Source organism: Dreissena polymorpha, chromosome 9, assembly GCF_020536995.1.
Source record: "Dreissena polymorpha isolate Duluth1 chromosome 9, UMN_Dpol_1.0, whole genome shotgun sequence".
Classification (NCBI taxonomy): domain Eukaryota; kingdom Metazoa; phylum Mollusca; class Bivalvia; order Myida; family Dreissenidae; genus Dreissena; species Dreissena polymorpha.
This window is the reverse complement of record NC_068363.1, coordinates 30,210,756-30,234,391: the sequence shown is the minus strand read 5'-3', so window position 1 is coordinate 30,234,391 and position 23,636 is coordinate 30,210,756. Positions and strand designations below refer to the sequence as shown.

The 23,636-nt window shown below is 36.0% G+C and overlaps 3 protein-coding genes across 8 annotated transcripts in view; 2 read left to right on the top strand and 1 right to left on the bottom strand.

Annotated features, from left to right (window-relative positions):
- The window catches only part of LOC127845106 (uncharacterized), a 271,505-nt gene extending 264,742 nt beyond the window's left edge, over positions 1-6,763 (top strand). Inside the window, exon 2 of the mRNA XM_052375813.1 lies at positions 6,296-6,763. The gene's annotated coding sequence lies outside the window, so the exon portion shown is untranslated. The remainder of the gene's footprint in view (positions 1-6,295) is intronic.
- The window catches only part of LOC127845104 (uncharacterized), a 443,587-nt gene that overhangs the window by 109,374 nt on the left and 310,577 nt on the right, over positions 1-23,636 (bottom strand). The window contains exons 12-13 of the mRNA XM_052375812.1: positions 15,531-15,671; positions 11,864-14,667 (exon numbers count right to left, since the gene is read on the bottom strand). Of these exons, the coding sequence (XP_052231772.1) occupies positions 14,489-14,667; positions 15,531-15,671 (320 nt within the window). The 3' untranslated portion in view covers positions 11,864-14,488. Of the gene's footprint in view, positions 14,668-15,530; positions 15,672-23,636 lie in introns of the transcript that reaches the window.
- Positions 1-23,636, top strand: part of LOC127845103 (uncharacterized) — a 365,628-nt gene that overhangs the window by 210,059 nt on the left and 131,933 nt on the right. For 5 of the 6 annotated variants that reach the window (XM_052375808.1, XM_052375809.1, XM_052375807.1 and 2 more), the window contains one exon: positions 3,783-3,921. In XM_052375808.1, the coding sequence (XP_052231768.1) occupies positions 3,783-3,921 (139 nt within the window). Of the gene's footprint in view, positions 1-3,782; positions 4,776-23,636 lie in introns of all 6 variants that reach the window. The other variant, XM_052375810.1, reaches the window with a different exon arrangement.

Sequence of the window (23,636 nt, the reverse complement as noted above, 5' to 3'; positions counted from 1 at the left end):
TTATATAAGTCGCATTAATGTTCATTTTTTATGAAAATTTGTCAAAACATTAGTTTTAATAACATTTCTGTTCAGTTTAAAACTTATTCGTTTGTTGCACAATTATGCCGCGGTGCAGTTTTAGTTATACGATTATTTTACAACCATGTTAACACTTTATATATCACAATTTTAGTCAAACGAAAATGACACTTGGTCGGAATATGTGTTTTTATGATACAGGGTGCAAGATTGCGTGACTTTGTGGGGATCACACAAAATTAAACGTTTATGGATTTAAGCTCACCGGTACAGTTTTAAACAAAACTTAAAAAATATACCAAAATGGCCAAATATGTGAAGTGTACCGCATGTATGTACATGGTTATAATACACGCAACGTGACATTTTGACACCGATTTCAGACGTATTTAAGGATTTGTACTTTACTCCTTAGATATCAGCACAAAATGCACAAATTATTTTTATGAACTTTGGATTTGTGCAAATGTATTCGATTAACTTGAGCTATATGCAAAGTGAAGTTCTTAACGGTGTGTTTACATTCCGTCCAACCCGTGTTTAAACCACTGTAAACCTCGTTTCACTATTGCAAAATGGTGCTTGTCTGAGGAAAAAAAAATGCCGCTAGGGGCAGTTTCATTATATGGCTATTGTAAAACTTTGCTAACCTTTTAGAAGTCACATTTTAAGTCCAATCTTTATGAACTTACTCAGAACATTTGATTGTTTGATGTCTCGGCCAAGTTTGCAAATGGTTCTGGTCCGTTGAGAAACATGGCCGCCAGTCTTCCTTTCATGGCTATAATAAAACCTTGTCAATTATCTAGAATTCAAATGTTTATTCAAATCTTCATAAAAAGCAATCAGAATAACTTCTTATGATAACTCGGCAAAGTTTGAAAATTGTTTCGATTCGTTGATACACGTGGCCGCCGGTGAATTGTGCAGGTTTCCTTTTACGGATATAATGAACGTGTGCTTAAATTCTAGACGATACAATTTCAATGCATTCATGACACTTGGTAAACAAATTTGATGTTATGATACCTTTGCCGAGTTCTTAAATGACTCTGGTCAGTTGAAAATCATGGCCGCCATTGGGAGGGAAGTTTTCTTTATATGGCTGTTAGACAACCGTTTTAACGATCTGTGGTACAAGTTTAGTCGAATCTTCACGCAAGTTGGTAATACTATCTGTTTAAATGATTTCTCAGCTGAGATAAAAAACAAATGTTCCATCCGTTCAGAAAAACGCCCCCCATGTGGCTAGGAAGATTTCCTTATATGGTCATTACGAAACCTTTTTTAACACTCTATAGAGTCATATTCCTAATAAAACCGTCATCGTTATGAAATTTGCTCTGATAATGAGATGTTATGATAGCTAGACGGATTGAGAACATCGTTCCGGTGCGTTGAAAAGCAGGGGAAATATAATTAGTTCCAACATATTCCTAGATTGAAACAGTGTTTATAACACCTGGTCAAAACATTGTTTTAATAATTGCTCGAATATTTTTTACTGTGGGCGGCTCGTAAGGAAACATGAAAACACGGTGGTTTGGCAGTTTTCATAGTACGGCTATAGTGAAACCGCCTCAACACTATAGAAGTCGCATTTGAGTCTAATTATCATGAAGCTTGATTAGAACATTTTGTGTTATGATGTATCGGCTTAATAAAAACAAAGTGTTCCGGTGACCTGAAAAATGAATTAATTAAGGGGCGGGCAGCTTCCCTTAAATTACCTCAGTGAAACCGTGGTAACGCTCTTGTGTCCATTCCTTTTGTGAAGTCTTTATTAAACTCTGTCAGAACATATCTTCTTATGATATCTTAGCTTAGTTTAAATATTTCCGGATCTTTAACACGAATGGCCGACAGAAAGTTGAGCATTTCCCTCATATGACTGTAGTGATAAATTATCGATGCTCAAGCCGATTTGTTTGTCAAATTTCATGACATTCGGTAAGAACATACGTTTTTATGACAGCTAAGTTCGAAACTTGTTCCGGATTGTTGAAAAACTAGAAAAACTTGACCGCCACTCTTCATTACACTTAATCAGAACATTTTGAGACGTTAGAGCTAAACAGCTCTAAGTGTCATAGGAAAAACGCAAGCATTAGGACGAATTTAATTAAGTTTAATTGCTGTCAGTCTTCTCAAATTGCACCGTTTATGTTGTATTTTGACGAACACTAATATGTTTGAAAACATGTCGGGATTTTTGTAATTTGACATGTCATATTCTTTATACTCGGCATTAAAATCGAAATAGTTCCGACGTGATTTTAAAACTAATTTAAATAATCAATGTACAGTTTTAATTTGAAATCAAATTCTTCATTTTCTAGCGATAATGTTTCGCATTTTCAGTATGAGTCTCCGTCGTTTGTGTTATTTCGCTCACCCATTTATATAATTCATTCATTTTTTTATTCTGTGACCGAAAATTAGAAAATGCTCTTGTTGTCAAACGGTGCATGTCGATGTATCGTGATATCTTACGCATGTCTTATATACTTAAAAACACAGTTAAAAATGTGAAACTACTTGGTTGTTTTTATTTTTCATGTTTTGATAATTGCAAATATGGTATTCTTTACTTAATGACTATTCTTAACAAACTAATATCTGCGCTTAATATTATTTCTTAAAGCATAGCTCAGAAGCCATAATAAATATTTCAAGAAAAATAGTGTTATGCCGGAAACTTTCGAGTAATTTCCCGTCAAAAGGAAATTGCACAATAACATTATAATTATAAAGATCCACAAGGTTTAAACCCATTCGTTAGCTATAAAGTCTACTTCACTTCAGCAAAAAATAATTGAAACATACAAATATATGTAATTGACATTAACCCATTTATGCCTAGCGTCTAGAAAAAAGGCCTTGACACAGCGTAGACCATGATGAGACGCCTCATGACGCGGCGTCTCATCTAGGTTTGCGCTGTTTGCTTAAAGACATTTCTGTAAAAAATATTCTAAATATATAAATAAATATACTAGCCATCCCTAATTTTGGAAATAAATTAATCCAATTTAGAAGGATGGTAGAGTCCACTAGGCATAAATGGGTTAAATATTAAAGTGAGCTAACAAAACGTTTGCAAACACTTGTCTATTACCCTACAGAACGAAGCATTTTTAAAGCAAATTAGCAGATTTGCAACCTTATTGCAAATTGTAGATATGTTCAATTGTTGGCATTTAATTATACCAATCTTATCTCGTTGCAGTAATTTTGATTTGTATGGCAGTAGGAACGGTATACTCTGTACGGGAGATAACCGATGCGAGGTGTTTGGTAATACAAGCTGTCTGGGTTGTCATTTATTTATGCATGTAGATAAGGGAGTGTATCTAAATAGTATATTTTCAATAGTTGATAGAACATTGCTATTGTTAGTTTACACCCTACGGCATAGTCATTGTGGATTATAGATTGATTTTAATGATTCATTTATACCAGCATGCATATGACTAGTAATGTGGAACACAACATAGTATGAATATAACAGTCATACAAACGTATTGTAAACATGTTTGCAAGTTGGAAATAATTTAAGTGAACCATTCGAAAAAAACAAAACTTATAGTATTGAATATTTTAAGCTAAACAGCACTACAATAATACTTCTGATTTATATGTATTATGACGGGATGCGTTCTGAAACTAAAACATTGTTTTTGTTTTAATTATTCAATATTGAACAAATGCAACCACATTTACTATGTATAAGCATTGCTAAAAATTCATCATTTTTTCAGATTCTGCCAGTGTGGGCACATTGGAATTTCCCGTCTGCATTATTCTAAATATTGCCGATCCAACCCAGTGCACAGAGCTTCCACCTGTACTTCCCTCCATCGAAGAGATTATCTTGACCCGTGTCACATGTTCCTGTACCTGGCTACGCAGTCTGCTTAGCATGATGCTGACACAAAATTGTAATATGAAATGTTATCTGCAGGACTGTCACTTAACTGCGTGTGGAGAGGGCGAAGCCAACACATCATACACGACTGGATACATATCTGTATATCAAAACAAAAGCATATCAATAAGCCTAACTAATGATACCGGTCTGTGGGAGATTCTGCATGGTCTGAGTATGAAGAGTCTGCGTCTGTATGGTTGGGGGGATATCGGTTGTAGAGTGAATCATGAAAAGTCGTTCTCACAGACGATAGCATCGCTCTCAAAGCTGGAAACACTAGATATTAAAATGGATGAATTGACTCCTTGTGTGTGGGAGGCTCTCCGTGGTCTGAATATCAAGAGTCTGACTCTGAGCAGTAGGAAGTGGGGAGATTGTCATGCAGAGTCGTTGACTCAGTCGCAATCATCACTCAAGAGGCTGGAAACACTTGGAATTGGTGTGACTGAAGACAGTCCTGGTCTGTGGAAGGCTCTCCATGGTCTGAATATCAAGAGTTTGAGACTGGATGGTTGGAAGGGGGAAGGATTGAGAATAAATCATTCACATTCGTTGTCTCAGTCGCTATCATCGCTCATGAGGCTGCAAAAACTTGATATTCATGTGGCTGAAGATAGTACTGGTCTTTGGGAGGCTTTCTATGGCCTTAATATCAATAAGCTGCGTGTGTTTTGTAAGGGTAGAGTAAAGTATAAAGAGTCGTTGTCTCATTTGCTACCATCGCTTACACAGCTGGAAACACTTAGTATTGGTGCGGATGAAGCCTGTCCTGGTTTGTGGGAGGCTCTCCAAGGTTTGAGTGTCAAGAGTCTGACTATTAAAGGTGAGAACGAAGGTTTCGAATTAAATCATACAGAGTTGTTGTCTCAGTCAGTACCATCGCTCACACACCTTGAAACACTCGATATTAGCGTAGAGGAACAGAGTACTTCTCTGTGGGAGGTTCTCCATACTTTGAATATCAAGACTCTGAGTCTGCGTCTAGGTTGCATTCAGTGGACCGATTTGCGAACAGAGTCGTTGTCTAAATCACTTTCATCTCTCACACGTCTAGAAACTCTTAATGTTAGTGTGTATGCAAAAGACAGTAGTTGTCCTTGGAAGGCTCTCCATGGTCTGCATATCAAGAGTCTGAGACTGAATCCGATTCTGAGTCATTTTGGTGAATGTAAAGATTTTCAAGCAGAGTCGTTGTATCAGTCATTAGCATCGCTCACACAGCTAGAAACGCTTAGTATTGCGTTACAACCAAAAAGCCATGGTCTATGGAGAGGTATCCATTGTCTGAATATAAAGAGTCTGAGCCTGAATAGTTTTGAGTGGGAAGGCTTGCATAAAGAGTTGATGTCCTTGTCACTATCATCGCTTACACAGCTGGGCACTCTTTGTATTGAGATGCCGTGTGATACTCCAGGTCTGTGGGAGGCTGTACATGGTCTGAACATTAAGAGTCTGAGTCTGAGTGGTTTGTGGAAACTTACTGGAATTGACGTGAAGCATACATTGTCGATGGCAAAGACACTTGCATCGCTCATTCATCTAGAAACACTTAGTATTGATGTGGAGCATGAGAGTCTTGGTCTCTGGGAGGCTCTCCATGGTCAGAATATCAAGAGTTTGAGTCTGAGTGGCGTGCGTAAATCTTCCGGTATTGATTTGAAGTATGCGGAAACGTTTTCTCAGTCGCTATCATCACTCACACAGCTGGAAACGTTAACACTACATGTCCATACATACATCGCACTGCAGGTACCTCAATCATTGAAGTATTTAAATATCTACTCTGACACAATGCTTCCATCCAAAGTGCGCGAACTGGTGGACTCACTGGCTATATATACTCATTCAATTGGGATTAAGCTAGAATTTGGTTGTGCTTCTAGTATTGATCCCCCAGAACGAATCCCAGTTCAGGAATACATTCCATTTCAACAGGAACTTGCTGCACGGAAAAATGTTGTAATGAAACGATTCCGAATATATGGATGGCCTGATTCTGCCGGTTATGCCATGTCTGTACGTGACATTGATGACGTTGATTACGCTGATAGCGATATCCTTGAAGATGATGTTTATAAAAGATTTGCTAAATATATTGATCGTTACAAAATCAATCGAATTTCAATACTCATTGAGATAAGTCGAGTCTCAATATCTTGAATTAGTGTTTGTTTTTTATGGATACTATATTAATATGAACCTTGTTGTATATTAAATTTATATTGAAACAATTAAAACTGTTTTGACATGTGGCGTATAATACTGTTTTATGTTGTTTCTCTATACATGAAATTGAGCTATAACATATACTAGCCTAATGTGTTGTTGACTTTTCGACGATAGGTGTTACAAGAAAATATGGTAGAAACACATTATCTTCCTATTTCAAAACGGTCTTAGTCTAATGTATGTTGACATTCAATCACATTATATACATATGCTCATCTCAATCTCAAAGATATTTCGCCGGAGCTTTTCTCTTATATGTAGTTATTATTAAAATCAACACAATTGTGTAAATACGGCTCCTAAGTCGTTAATGTCTTGAGATTCAAATCAGTGAACAAAATAATGTTTATTTTTGCGTCCGAGCAAGTGACAAACTACTAAACGAAATCAAACTGTAGACAGATATTACGTTTATGCTTTGTGTCAATGTTATTGTATAAGTTTAAATTCAATGTATGCCTTTGTTTTAATGACTTGTACAATTTGGAACATGTTGATACCATTTTATTAGTGCGCTTTATAGCATGTACATGTTCACATAATTGTCAACGCATTTGACATCACCTATAAATATTAAATATATAAGATTAATATTTCTTCTTTAATAAATATATAATTCAAACTGCTTGATGTGTTCAAATGTATCATATAAATATGTTTTATATGCATTGTATGCATAGTGCCTGTCATGATGATCATTTAAAGAAGGGCTGTTTGTAAAACATGCATGCCCCCCATATGGGCTCTAAGTTGTAGTGACAGCCATTTTGTAAATATGTTTTTTGTCACTGTGCCCTTGACCTTTGACATAGTGACCTGAAAATCAATAGTTCATCTGCGAGTCATGATCAATGTACCTATGAAGTTTCATGATCCTAGCCATAAGCTTTCCTGAGTTATCATCAGGAAACCATTTTACTATTTCGGGTCACTGTGACCTTGACCTTTGACCTTGTGACCTGAAAATCAATAGGGGTCATCTGCCAATCATGATCAATGTACCTATCAAGTTTCATGATCCTAGGCATAAGCGTTCTTGAGTTATCATCCGGAAACCATTTTACTATTTCGGGTCACCGTGACCTTGACCTTTGACCTAGTGACCTGAAAATCAATAGGGTTCATCTGCTAGTCATGATCAATCTACCTATGAAGTTTCATGATCCTAGGCATAAGCGTTCTTGAATTATCATCCGGAAACCATTTTACTATTTCGGGTCACAGTGACCTTGTCCTTTGACCTAGTGACCTCAAAATCAATAGGGGTCATCTGTGAGTCATGATCAATGTACCTATGAAGTTTCATGATCCTAGGCCTAAGCGTTCTTGAGTTATTGTCTGACAACCACCTGGTGGACGGACCGACCGACAGACAGACCGACCGACCGACAGACCGACATGAGCAAAGCAATATACCCTCTCTTCTTCGAATGGGGGCATAAAAAATAATACCCTTTAAACATCGATAATGATAGAGCTTTGTTTTCAGATGTAACAAGAAAAAAAAAAATATAATAAAAAATAACATTTGTCCGTAGTTCTATGCTCTCAAATAATGTAGTTTTATAAATGTACATGTCTAATTTATTAATATTAACCAGTAGCGGCAGTTTCGGATTACTCAATTGTTTAACGTGTGTTGCTTTTAAATTGATTGTAAAATAAGTATCGTCATTGGCTAAAATTAAAATAAACATGTCTGGTGAAAATCGGATGAAAACTACTTGAATTAAAAAGCAGACACCATGGTTAATGTGTAAAACTAACTAAGTGACCCAGCGACCTAGTTTTTGACCCGGCATGACCCATACTCAACATTTACCTAGACATCATCTAGATACAACTTCTGACCAAGTTTGGTGAATATCGGATGAAAACTACTTGAATTAGAGAGCAGATCACATTCTGAATGTATAAAACGCACTAAGTGACCCCGTGACCTAGTTTTTGACCCAGCAAAGCCCATGTTCGAACTTGGTCTAAACATCATCTATATACAACTTCTGACCAAGTTTGGTGAAGCTCTGATGAAAACTACTTGAAGTTAAAGAGCTGACAACATGCTCAATGATTAAAACGCACTAAGTGACCCCGTGACCTCATTTTTAACCCGGCACGTACCATATTCGTATTTGACCTAGACATCGTCTAGATACATCATCTGACTTTGTTTGTGGGGGTATAAAAATAGCATTGTTGGCGTTGACTTTGTTATTAACAATAATAACTCTTAGCCTGATTAAGTTGATGTTTCACTGATGATGATGCTGAAAGATGCTGTTGCTTTTGTTATTGCTGCTGTGGTTTCTGCTTCTGATACCGATGATGATGATGATCCCGACGATGACGAAAACGGCGTCAACGATAAATACGACGACAGCGAAGAAAAGGATAAGGATGATGATGATAATGATGGTGGTGGTAGTTGTCGTGATGATGGTGGTGGTGATGATGATGGTGGTGATGATGATCATGCTGCTGATGATAATGCTGCAGCTACTGCTGATTATGATGATGAAATAATGTTGCTGCTGCTGATGAGGATGATAAGGATGATGATACAGATGATGGTGATGCTGATAATGATTGGGATGAGGATGAGGATAATAATGCTGCTGCTGATTATGATGACGATTAATCGAGGAGTATTCAACAATTGTTTTTCTTTTATGCTTTCCGGTGGTTTATCATTGAAATAAAACTGGTATTCTACTGTTTCGAACAGTGAAAAATAACAGTGAAAAATATCAATATAACGTCATAAATCCAGCGATATTATCCAATCAGACTGTTTTAAAATGTAAATAAACGGTGAAAAAAGCATACAATAAAAATAACATTTGTTGGATTCGATGGAATATCGATTTTAATTCACTCGTGATCATAGAAAATATATTTTTGGTTGCGCCACTTGTGAACATATTATTTTATATGATCACTCGTTAAACAAGGGCTGTTTGTTAAACATGCATGCCCCCATATGGGCTGTCAGTTGTAGTGGAAGCCATTGTGTTAATACGTTTTTTGGCAATGTGACCTTGACCTTTGACCTAGTGACCTGAAAATCATTAGGGGTCATTTGCGAGTCATGATCAATGCACCTATGAAGTTTCATGATCCTAGGCATAAGCGTTCTTGAGTTATCATCCAGGAACCATTTAACTATTTTGGGTCACCGTGACCTTTGACCTAGTGACCTGAAAATCAATAGGGGTCATCTGCGAGTCATGATCAATGTACCTATGAAGTTTCATTATCCTAGGCATAAGCGTTCTTGAGTTATCATCCGTAAACCATTTTATTATTACGGGTCACCTTGACCTTTGACCTAGTGACCTGAAAATCAATAGGGGTCATCTGCGAGTCATGATCAATGTACCCATGAAGTTTCATGATCCTAGGCATAAGCGTTCTTGAGTTATCATCCTGAAACCATGTTACTATTTCGGATCACCGTGACCTTGACCTAGTGACCTCAAAATCAATAGGGGTCATCTGCGAGTCATGATCAATGTACCTATATAGTTTCATGATCCTAGGCCTAAGCGTTCTTGAGTTATCATCCGGAAACCATCTGGTGGACGGACATACGGACCGACATGTGCAAAACAATATACCCCTCTTCTTCGAAAGGGGGCATAATAAAATCGATATCCCATCGAATCCAACAAATATCCTCTATATATTACAGGCAACCTTTGAGAATTTGTTCATAAAAATATGTATTAATACAATTCGATATACACGTGTTTTACGGCAACGGAGAGCAACCAATAAAAAGAAATTGCAGATACTAAAATTTTATATTAAAGTTCGCAAGGCGTATGATATCCATGATGAAAATGACACAGTATTATTGTGAATGTATATATTAGGATGATGTTTGCCGTGAATGATGTGTTTTAAAGATATGAACATTACCCGCTTGGACCTGGTTAGAATACCGAGGGAGAAAGTTCGAAATAAATAAATGTGCCTATAAGAAACATCAAATAATGTTAGTAAATTATACTACAAAAAAAGCTTTTAGGACTATTTACAAATACTTGAAAAATGGTTATTTCAAATAATATCAAAAAAGTAAATTGTTTACATTATTTATTATTAGTCTTTATTTAAATAAATAATAACATTTGCGTTTAATAGAAACGAATAAGCATACATTGCCAACATAATATAGTGTCACAAAAGACACACATTTATATATTACAAGATTTAGAAATTAAAATTAAAAAGTGTTTTGGCAAATTGGTTGTGTACACTGTTGTATTTTATGACACATAGAAAAGTTTCATGTTACATAATAAACTATGCATTAATATGTGGCAATTTTGTTTTACAGTATTAGCTGTAACCTAAACTTGTTCAAGACAGTATAATGAACATTTGATCTTCCTCATCAATACAATATTTATCAAATGCAATAAGAAATAAGTATAAGGAAAACATGTATACTGAGCAGTCGAGATCAAGAAGACAAAAGGTGGGTCCATACATAAAGTAGTGTACGTGGTATACCCACAGTATTTTCTTGAATAAAAGACAAGTAACAATATTTTGTAATTTACACTGTCCTTACAAACATTTTCAGTAGGAACAATATGCTGACATTATAAGACTCAATTAAATATAATGCAAACTAATTCTCTTTTACATGTAAGGTGTCAGAGGGATTGAAATACACGCTTACATCACCTAAGACTGCGTGGAATTTACTTACACCTACAAAAAACAGCGGAAATTCTTCATACAATTTAAGTTTTGTAAGCGGAAGTTTTTAATTAACTTACAGTGACTTTGACTTGTATCTAGTTTTCCCAAGCTAGATCTACACGTAAGCTAACAATTCATACAATTTAGGAACAATACCCTAATAAAAAAGCGGTGAGCTTACAATTCATACAATTTAGGAACAATACCCTAATATAAAAGCGGTGAGCTAACAATTCATACAATTTAGGAACAATACCCTAATATAAAAGCGGTGAGCTAACAATTCATACAATTTAGGAACAATACCCTAATATAAAAGCGGTGAGCTAACAATTGATACAATTTAGGAACAATACCCTAATATAAAAGCGGTGAGCTAACAATTCACATACAATTAAGAAACAATACCCTAATATAAAAGCGGTGAGCTAACAATTCATACAATTTAGGAACAATACCCTAATATAAAAGCGGTGAGCTAACAATTCACATACAATTAAGAAACAATACCCTAATATAAAAGCAGTGAGCTAACAGTTCATACAATTTAGGAACAATACCCTAATATAAAAGCGGTGAGCTAACAATTCATACAATTTAGGAACAATACCCTAATATAAAAGCGGTGAACTAACAGTTCATACAATTTAGGAACAATACCCTAATATAAAAGCGGTGAGCTAACAGTTCATACAATTTAGGAACAATACCCTAATATAAAAGCAGTGAGCTAACAGTTCATACAATTTAGGAACAATACCCTAATATAAAAGCGGTGAGCTAACAATTCATACAAATTAGGAACAATACCCTAATATAAAAGCGGTGAGCTAACAATTCATACAATTAAGAAACAATACCCTAATATAAAAGCGGTGAGCTTACAATTCATACAATTTAGGAACAATACCCTAATATTAAAGCGGTGAGCTAACAATTCACATACAATTAAGAAACAATACCCTAATATAAAAGCGGTGAGCTAACAATTCATACAATTTAGGAACAATACCCTAATATAAAAGCGGTGAGCTAACAATTCATACAATTTAGGAACAATACCCTAATATAAAAGCGGTGAGCTAACAGTTCACACAATTTAGGAACAATACCCTAATATAAAAGCGGTGAGCTAACAATTCATACAATTTAGGAACAATACCCTAATATAAAAGCGGTGTTACTGAGTGTAGTTTGTCTAATTTTAATAATAGTGACATAGACTTTAACCCAACTGGCTCGAAATGGAATCCAGGTAGGGTATGTAAGCTGGGTATACACTTCCACAAATCTTCAGCACATTATCTCAATCCAATCATAAGTAATTGATCAAAGAACATAAACTGTTGCTGCTTATTCTCAAGTAATAGATGCATAAATATTGACCTATAACGAATGGCCCCTACTTTACTTCTGAAGACTGAAATTTAATAAATCAAGAGAAACTGTCGTCCCTTATTAGCGCTCATAGACTCATCTGGGACAATCCTATATGCACATGTATTGAATACATATTCTTCCAAATCACAGCTCAAGTATGTTTATATGAAGTCACTTTCTAAATGCAGGACACATTCTGTTAGGCATATATATGTAGCATTTTCCCAGTATTATCTATATCAAACTCTAATTTTTATTTAGCAATAATTAACAAAAGCAAAATACAACTACATTATTGAAAATAATATTATCTTAAAGTCCTACGGTATATACTAATAATAAACACCTTAAAAAAAGCATTCTACTTGAATGTAAATGAACCCAAATAAAATAAGTTTATCCCGATACATACTTTTGGCTATTGCTAGACGCTCATTTAATACTAATGTTAATATTGTTCAAAATACAACAATGTATACAATTAATTTAAACAGACAAAAACATGGTAGTCTATGAAATATTCCCAAATGAAACAAAACATTTCATTTTAATCTATAACAAATTCATACAGGGAACTATATATATATATTATTACAGATTTCAATTAGACATAATATCATTTATAAATATTAAATACACAGGATAAAATAAATGAATGACAATTATGCATTTAATGGGTGCTTCTTAAAAAAAATTGCATTTTCCGCTCTACACTGCACTGCATAAAATTGAAACTTCACAATGCACAATCGAACAAGATGTGTTTGTGAAACACAATGTCCCCCTATATGACGTTTGACCTTTAAGGATGACATTGACCTTGTGAAGGATGAAATTGACCTTTCACCACTCAAAATGTGCAGCTCCATGGAGATACACATGCATGCCAAATATCAAGTTGCTATCTTCAATATTGCAAAAGTATTAATAAAATAAGTGATTTGGGCCACATATATTTGACCTCTGACCTTGAAGGATGACCTTGAACTTTTACCACTCAAAATGTGCAGCTCCATGAGATGCACATGCATGCCAAATATCAAGTTGCTATCTTCAATATTGCAAAAGTATTTATAAAATAAGCGATTTTGGCCACATATATTTGACCTCTGACCTTGAAGGATGACCTTGACCTTTCACCACTCAAAATGTGCAGCTCCATGAGATACACATGCATGCCAAATATCAAGTTGCTATCTTCAATATTGCAAAAGTATTCATAAAATGAGCGATTTTGGCCACATATATTTGACCCGTGACCTTGAAGGATGACCTTGACCTTGAATTTTCACCACTCAAAATGTGCAGCTTCATGAGATACACATGCATGCCAAATATGAAGTTCCTATCTTCAATATAACAAAAGTTATTGCAAAATGTTAAAGTTGGCCAAACAGACCAACAGACAGGGCAAAAACAATATGTCCCCCACTACTATAGTGGGGGACATAAAAATGCTATCATAAAATATTTTGATCATTAAATTATTAAAATGAAGCAAGTAATAATACAAACTAGTGAAATTCAGCAGAAATGCAATATCAAAGTTAAAACAACAAAACCTTATCAAATTTTGATAATATAATAAATATAATTTGTTTTGTGTATTCAAACATATCAACACAAGCTAATTGGTTTTGTAAGCTACATTGAAATAAGAATTATACAAAATATTTCTGACATTAAAGCAAAACTTATAACAATTATAATTACCGTAGACATTCATGTGCAAGTAATTAAAGATGGTTTATTGGTTCATATGTTGTGAATTGAGAGTTTTACTATAACAAGGAACACAAAATCTACTTAAAAACAAAAGTGGCATTCACTATTTTCCACATTCCCAAGAATGGTACACCTAATGTGAAATCAGCAGTACATCAAAACATAAAATAACATCAACATCTCCAAACTTCATGTACCATAACATGTTGAACAAATTTGCTAAATAAATTGTTAACATTTGACCAAGAGAATATTTCTGATATTAAAATACAAAAATGTTCAATCGCTGGTTAATTGTGTCTTGTAAGTTTATTATTGGCTTCCATTTTAAAGTAGTTTAAATGGCGATTTTCACAGCAATAACATAATGAAAAGTGTGGAATATTTTCACTATTTACTGTTTGAAGAATTGCATCACCAATTCGAAATCAGTGATGTCTGTCACATAACCAGAGTAACATGTGTAATATTCTAATCTTTTACAAAACATCAGTCAGTCAGTGCAAATTTAATAACCTCTGGTCCGATCTTCAGGTCTCCAGTGTCAAGGTCACGGCCCGTGTAGAACTGGGCCCACACTGGACAGTGGTCACTCACAACCCCGCCCCACGTCCAGCCCTTAGGGATCCAGGGACTGGACAGGCCCTCTCTCACGACGTCACATTGACCTGTACAGGGGAGTAAAATATATTACCATAAAACCGTCTAAAACAACATTATCGTATACTTCTGATAATCATATTCGCAGATTTTAAATCGGAAATGAACAAACATTAACAAATTATCTCCATATGTTAAGCTTTTCAACAAATAGTTTGCATATTTACTGTTGGATTGTTTGCGGAAATAATGGCATCAACATAATTAAATCTCCATGGTTTGACAATATGATACATTTATGTTCATTTGAGAATCAGGAACAAGAACTTATTGATAAACAGTTTCATTGATAAACATACTTAATTCAATCGATATTATTCACCTATAAATCAATGGTAAGCAAAGTTTAAATAAGCAAATTCAGTGAATTGATAACCCCCGCCATTATGCTTCTGGACACAAAAGTAATATATCTGACACTCAAAAAAGGATTTTTTTCAAGATACAAAGGGCCATAACTCCATTATTAACAGATGGTGTACAATGCCATTTGGCGTGCATCATCCTCTTATCCATATTCATACTCATTCAATGAAATCCGCCAAAGCACTTTCAAGATATGGCTCCGGACGGACGGAAGGGCGGATGGACGGACAACACCAAAACAATATCCCTCCGCCTATGGCGGAGGATAATTAACATCAACTGATGGAAATCTTGAACACAAATCTTTTACAGTACACAAAGCTTTAAATCAGCAAAATCAAACACAATATGACAACGATATTAACAAGCACATTTGTTGAATTGATATCCCCCGCCAATGATAAATTTTAAGATGGATGGACAGATGGACGGATGGACAGAGAGACTGATGAACAACGCCAATCCATATCCCTCCGCCTTTGGCGGGGGATAAAATAATTCTTACCAGTGAACACTTGTTTTGTCTGTTTAGATATCCAGATATTATCATATGTCTTGCTGCCTTTTTTGTTGGCGTCGCTTATGTTTGTGAAGACACCGTCCGCAATACAATTGTGATAGCCTAGATTTCGAAGATCATCAAAATCTAAAATAAACAAAAACAACATTCTTATAATATTAGACACCTTATATGAAACATATCTAATTGAATTTTTGAATGCACATAGTTGTTGACAAATTTCAAACTTAATTCAGAACAACTTTTAGTAAAGTGACTTACTTCAAGAATAAGAGGTAATTCCAACTATCTATGGAGTAGCCTCCCTTATATGTTTTAACTGTTGCCAGATTATTTTTGCATATAGCTAGCAACCCTACTTTATGAAAAACACTGTAGCTACAGAAAAACAATACATCATGGAAAAGGGAGAAGATAGACCTCCTGGAAGCCGCCAGGCCGAAGAACATAATCTTCACCAGGACCAACACCACCATCCATACATGTACCAGACTGGGGAGACAGCACAAGTTGGAGCAGATATAAGGAAGTTGAACTGTCATAAAATCAGCGAATAATGATGGATTAATTCTGGGCAGAAGCGATTGACTTCCAGCAAGTTACTGCTGCACTTGTGACATAAGCAGGAGGATGCAGCACACACCCTGGCAGAAGCCCTGATGCTGTAAAAGTCAGAGAGTATGTACCCATCAAGCGATGAGTAGATGTTGATTCGGACCATCTTCTCCTTGTGACTCAATTGAAACTGAAGCAAAAGAAGAGATAGACAGGGGAGTCAAGCAAACACCAGCGTTACAACACCACTATGCTAAAAGTCAACTGGATAAAAAAAGAAAAGTTTATGGTCACTCTATCCAACAATTTCCAAATCTTTAAGGAGCTGCTTGAAGAATATACTTGATCCAAAGATGTACCATAGTTGTACAACAAATGGCTATCAGCAAAAACAATAGGGAAGTTGGAGCAGATATAAGGAAGTTGAACTGTCATAAAATCAGCGAATAATGATGGATTAATTCTAGGCAGAAGCGATTGACTTCCAGCAAGTTACTGCTGCACTTGGGACATAAGCAAGAGGATGCAGCACACACCCTGGCAGAAGCTGTAATAGTCAGAGAGTATGTAATCATCAAGTGATGAGTAGATGTTGATTCGGACCATCTTCTCCTTGTAACTCAATTGAAACTGAAGCAAAAGAAGAGATAGACAGGGAAGTCAAGCAAACACCAGCGTTACAACACCACTATGCTAAAAGACAACTGGATAAAAAAAGAAAAGTTTATGGTCACTCTATCCAACAATTTCCAGATCTTAAAGGAGCTGCTTGAAGAAGAGAACAGCAAAAGTGGCAGCAAGTGAAAGAAGCAGTGCCTTAAAGATGCCAACAAGTTCTTGCTCCAAAGATGTGCCATAGTTGTACAACAAATTGCTATCAGCAAAAACACTACATAACATTGAAACAAAGAAGAAAAAGAAAATAGGACCAACTGTAGCGGAACAAGAGCAGAAAAAGCAAAAGCACAAGAAGAGCACACATACACAAAAAGGAATGTCAAGCGACGCAAAGGAGAAGCCAAACAGATCTACCTAAAGACCCTCGTAAAAGAAGCATTACAGAAAAGAAAGCATGCAACAAAAAAGCCAAGGGCCTGTACTCTTTCATCAAGAGAATAGCAGATAAATATGTCAAATCAGAGACGCCAGTAATGGACAAGATATGAGAAGTGATAGCAGGCAACGAAGTGCAGAAGAAGAGATGGATCGAGCCATTCAAGGAGCAGGACCTGACAGCCAATAACTCTTAACGGCTTACATCTAGACCAGTGTGGAGTTACTCTACACACTCTTCAGCATGATATCATATCAGAACTGACAGTGACCTTGACCTTTGACCTTGTGACCCCAATGTAAATACGGGCAATATACTGTCCAAGGCCAATGCACACAGGAAGTATCAAGCCAATCAGTCAATGCTTTTAGGAGTTATTGATGGGAAATGAATTTTACACTTAGTGTGATAGTGACCTTTACCTTTCACCTAGTGACTCCAATTTCAATAGGAGTCATCTACTGTCAAAGGCCAATGCACGTAAGAAGTATCAAGCCAATCTGTCGATTCATTGACGAGTTATTGTTCGGAAACGAACTGGTCTCCCTACAGACAAACCAACTGACATCCAGCAAAACAATATAAGTGTGATAGTAACCTTGATCTTTAACCAAGTGACCCCAATTTCAATAGGTATCATGTACTGTCAAAGGCCAATGCACATATGAAGTATCAAGCCAATCGGTCCATTCGTTGACAAGTTATTTATCGGAAACGAACTGGTCTCCCTACAGACAAACCGACTGACATCCAGCAAAACAATATACGTGTCATAGTGACTTTGATCTTTAACCTAGTGATTCCAATTTCAATAGGGATCATCTACTGTCAAAGGCCAATGCACATGTGAAGTATAAAGCCAATCGGTCCATTTATTGACGAGTTATTGATCGGAAACGAACTGGTCCACCGACAGACAGACCGACCACATCTAGAAAACAATATAACCCTTCTTCTTTGAAGGGGGGCACATCATATTATTTATTAATTTTCTTTAGTTCCATAATAAAAATCAAGCGACTAACCTTTGGTGCCTGGAGACAGGTTAAAGTCACCAAGCAGTATAATATCATTTTCCCCTGCAATGACAAAAGGAAATTTAAATATTGTAGTTGTATGAATATTTACAAGTTATATTTGTCAGGCCAGCTAGCTTGGTTGGTAGAGAACAGGACTACTAACCTGAGGATCAACAGTGCGTTTCCCGGCCCGCTCACATAACTTGTGTTGGAACTAGTCTTTTAATCCTTTAAACTGCCATTCTTTCCTTCCGGAGCTTCAAGTAAGGTAGCTGTCAGTTAATGGCTAAATTGTGTGCATTTAGTACTGATAAAGCAGCACAACCATGAAATGCAAATTAAAGGATATGTTTATGTAGTAATATGGAATTGAGTATTCAATGGATAATCTGTGCAACTGTTATTGTTTGTTAAGCATTAATTTTAGGATGATTTTAGTGGAATATAAATATTCAACAGACGTTGTTTATATATGAAAAAAGGGCTGTTTGTAAAACATGCATGCCCGCCATATGGGCTGTCAGTTGTAGTGGCAGCCATTGTGTGAATACATTTTTTTGTTACTGTGACCTTGACCTTTGACCTAGTGACCTAAAAATCAATATGGGTCATCTGCCAGTTATGATCAATGTACCTATGAAGTGTCATGATCCTAAGCCTAATTATTCTTGAGTTGTCATCAGGAAACTCACTGTGAACTTGACCTTTGACCTAGTGACCTGAAAATTAATAGGGGTCATCTGCCAGTCCTGACCAATGTACCTATAAAGATTCATGATCCTAGCCGTAAGCATTTTAGTTATCATCCGAAAACCATTTAACTATTTCAAGCCACTGTGACCTTGACCTATGACCTAGTGACCTGAAAATCAATAGGAGTCATCTGCCAGTCATTATCAATGTACCTATGAAGTTTCATGATCCTAGGCGTAAGCATTCTTGAGATATCATCTGGAAACCATTTTTCTGTTTCGAGTCACTGTGACCTTGACCTTTGACCTAGTGACCTGAAAATCAATAGGAGTCATCTGCCAGTCATGATCAATGTACCTATGAAGATTCATGATCCTAGACATACGCATTCTTGAGTTATCATCAGAAAACCATTTTACTGTTTCGAGTCACTGTGACCTTGACCTTTGTCCTAGTGACCTGAAAATTAATAGGGATCATCTGCCAGTTATGATCAATTTACCTATGAAGTTTCATGATCCTAAGCGTAAGCATTCTTGATATATCATCCGGAAACTAATTAACTGTTTCGAGTCACTGTGACCTTGACCTTTCACCTGGTGACCTGAAAATCAATAGGGGTCATTTGCCAGTCATTATCAATGTACCAATGAAGTTTCATGATCCTAGGCTTAAGCATTCTTTAGTTATCATCCGGAAACCATTTTACTATTTCGAGTCATTGTGACCTTGACCTTTTACCTAGTGACCTGAAAATCAATAGGGTTCATCTGCCGGTCATGATCAATGTGCCTATGAAGTTTCATGATCCTAGGCGTAAGTTTTCTTGAGTTATCATCCGGAAACCATCTGGTGGACGGACCGACCGACCGACGGACCGACCAACATGTGCAAAACAATATACCCATCTTCTTCGAAGGGGGGCATAAAAAGAAGAGGCAGAATTCAGAAAGTTGGATGTGGGATGTAGTTATTGTTGAGGAGAGGTAAGGGCAATATGTTTGTTCCGGGTCTATTACTCTGGTGAACTGAATATTGTTTTGCCTCAAACAAAACGCCTCATAAAAATTGCTCAATACCTGGCAGAGCGGTCATAATGGCCTATATAAGGTTGGGGATATTGTCAATCTCTGCCTGCAGTCGACCGATGTCCTCATTCTCTAGACCGGTTGCCTTCTGATGTACACTTACCAGTGCACAGTCAAAACAGCTGATCTGTTGATTTATTTTATACCATATTATTTTTAGATTTCATTGTAAAAGTTTCTACCACGTAATAACGCAATCAATTAACCAGGGACCCTGACAAATCATCGTGCCCATAGGATGCAGCAAAATTTAAATCAAAAAAGTTCTTTGACTCAAATGAAAATTATTTTTGTCTTAGAAATACGAATGGAAATAGGTCAGTCATTTCATTGTATCATACCACTTGAATATTTTCAAGTTGAGTCATTTTGTAGTTGATTTTGTCATTTAAGAATGTTTGAGTCGTTTTGTAGTAGAACTGGTAATTTTGTAGTGGAGCAAGTCATTCTGTACTTGACCTTTTAATAATGTAGTTGAGCTAGTAATTATGTAGTTGTGTAGGTAATTTTGTAGCTTAGTGAGAAATTCAGTAGTTGACCTTGTAAGAATGTAGTCGAGTTATTAGTAAGTTTGTAGTTGCGTAGGTAATTTTGTAGCTTAGTGAGAAATTCAGTAGTTGATCTAGTAAGAATGTTGTTGAGTTATTAGTAATTTTGTAGTTGCGTAGGTCATTTTGAAGCTAAGTAAGTCATTTTGTAGATGAGCTAGTCATGTTGTAAAATTAGTGAGTCATTGTGTTGTTGAGTAAGACATTGTGTAATGAAGTAAATCATGGTGTGGTTAAGTAAGTCATTTTGTAGCAGAGTTAGTCAATTTTAATTAAGCTATTGATGTTTCACTTTAACTTATGTTTTAGTTCAGAAACAAAATACAGTTGAGAAAGTCATGTTGTAGCTTATTGAGCATTTAGTTTAGTAAATCAGTTTGCAGTTGACATAGCAAAGTTGTAGTCAAGCCAGTCATTTTGTAGATTAGTAAGCATTTAGTTGAGTAAATCAGTTTGCAATTGACATAGCAAAGTTTTAGTCAAGCCAGTCATTTTGTAAATTACTAAGCCTTTAGTTGAGTAAATCAGTTTGCAGTTGCCATAGCAAAGTTGTAGTCAAGCCAGTCATTTTGTAGCTAAGTAAGCTTTTAGTTGAGTAAATCAGTTTGCAGTTGACGTAGCAAAGTTGAAGTCAAGCCAGTCATTTTGTAGCTTAGTAAGCCTTTAGGTGAGTAAATTAGTTTGCAGTTGACATAGCAAAGTTTTAGTCAAGCCAGTCATTTTGTAGACTAGTAAGCCTTTAGTTGAGTAAATCAGTTTGCAGTTGACACAGCAAAGTTGTAGTCAAGCCAGTCATTTTGTAGTTGAATAAGTCATTTTGTAAAAGCCAACTTAAGATCTCCCGAGCGTGGGAACATTCTCAAGGTCTCCTCCAAAGACACCAAGAACTGGTTCTATCCAGGAAAAGACTCAAAAGCAATACAACTAAACAAAATAGGTTTAAACTAAAGTAACATGAAACTCTTTGCCCATAAACAACTCAACACTTCAAGTAAGCAATAAAAGATGGTGCATATTTTCATAGAAGACTACACAACCTTGAACGTAGCAATGCAGGGTCGTCTAGTGAAGGGTTTCTGTTTCTTGTCCATAGCCAGGAGGGTAGAGCTTACTACGGCAACGCCCTGCATTTCATCATACAGGAATCCATTGTACTCGTTACTCTGAGGCGAGAACAAAAAGAACAACAATCAAATATAAATTAAGACAGGAAAAGTACATGTAGATCAGACAAGAGGGCCTGAAGGATGTTAGTCGCTCATCTGTGATACAAAGGAACTTACTTGTTATGATCAGCCCACGATATCATAAGAACAAATGTTCTGACCAAGTTTCATGAAGATTGAATTATAAAAATGACTTTTAGAGTGTTAATAAGGCTTTACTATAGCCATATAAGGAAAAACTGCCACTCCCCTGGCGGCCATGTTTTTCAACTGACGGGAACCATTTTCAAACGCCGACGAGATATCATAAGTAAAAATGTGTCATGAAGATTGGACTACAAATGTGACTTCTAGAGTGTTACCAAGGTTTTACTATATCCAAATAAGCAAAATTGCTCCACCCACTGGCGGCCATTTGCTTTTAACGAATTAGAACCATTTTAAAACAAAGCCGAAATATCATTAGAACAAATTTTCTTACCAGTTTAGAGTGTAAACAAAGCAAAAATGTTGACGACATACAAAAGGTGTTCACAAAAGCTCACTATGAGTACGATGTGCTCAGGTGAGCTTAACAAGTAATCAATCTTGTAATATTTTTACCTATTAGTGTCAACAATAATGTATTAATTCTTCAGCAAATCCTGCCAATCCAAAACTAGCAGATTTTGACAAATGTGTTGTGTTTAAATCTTGCCAATAAAAAAGTAGCAGAATTCGACAATTTTGTGTGTGCTTTATCTTGCATAAACCTATCTATCTCTTAATTATAATCAGAAGCATGCATATAAATCTCAAACCGTATTTCCAGTACTTAAAATATACAATAAATATTGCAAGATATTCTTGACACCTGCCCATCCGGTACTACAGATAGGGGGAGGATTGTAAGCAATCTTGTTTTGTTTGCGTATGTTTGCTGGGATAGCTGTTTTACAAATTTTAGATACCCACACTTATGCAAGTAATGGACAACAACTGCCCTTTTTTATCAGAGGTAGATGGAAAATGGTTGTAGAAATTTTTTTAGGACCAATCGATTCCAAAGCACACAGATGATTTGAGTCTTTCTATTATAAGTTGTTTAATCTGAGAAATGTCTTTGTCTTTCACTTGCTAATGAGTTGCTGAAGCATAGACATAAAACTTGCATTTGAAAAAAAACACAACATTAAATTAATAACAAGAGAGCCTGAAAGGCCCAACGTCGCTCACCTGAGATTCAAAGGAACTGACCTTTTTTGTGCAGCCCTTTGATGTCATTTGATGAAATGATCTTACCAACGTTCATGCATAGTGAACACTCTGGCGGTCACGTTTTTCAAAAGACCAGAACCATTTAAGCACACATCCATGATATAATTAAAACAAATATGCTGACATAATTTCATGAAGATTGGACAATAAATGTGACTTAAAGAGTGTTAACAAGTTTTGACAATAGCCATATAGGATAAAATGCCCGCCCCCTGGTGACCATATTTTTCAATCAACTGCAAGAATTTTTCAACTCATCTAAGATATCGTTACGAAAAATCTTCTGACCAAGTTTCTTGAAAATCAGACAATAAATGTGGCCTGACTAGCCTCTAGAGTGTAAATAAGGTTTTACTGTAGCCATAAAGCCATATAAGGAAAAATGCCCCGCTCCCTAATGCCCATGTTTTTCAACCAACGAGAACTATTTTTTTCAACTCATCTAAGATATCATTAGGACAAATGTTCTGACCAAGTTTCATGATGATCGGACAATAAATGTGGCCTCTTGAGTGTTAACAGGATTTTGCAATATCCATATAAGGAAGAAATGCCCCGCCTCCTTATGGCAATGTTTTGCAACCAACCCAAACCAGTTTCGAACTCACACAGGATATCATTATGATGAATCTTTTGAGCAAATTTCATGAAAATCGGGCAATAAATTTGGCCACTAGAGTGTTAACAAGGTTTTCTTAATTCATATACAGC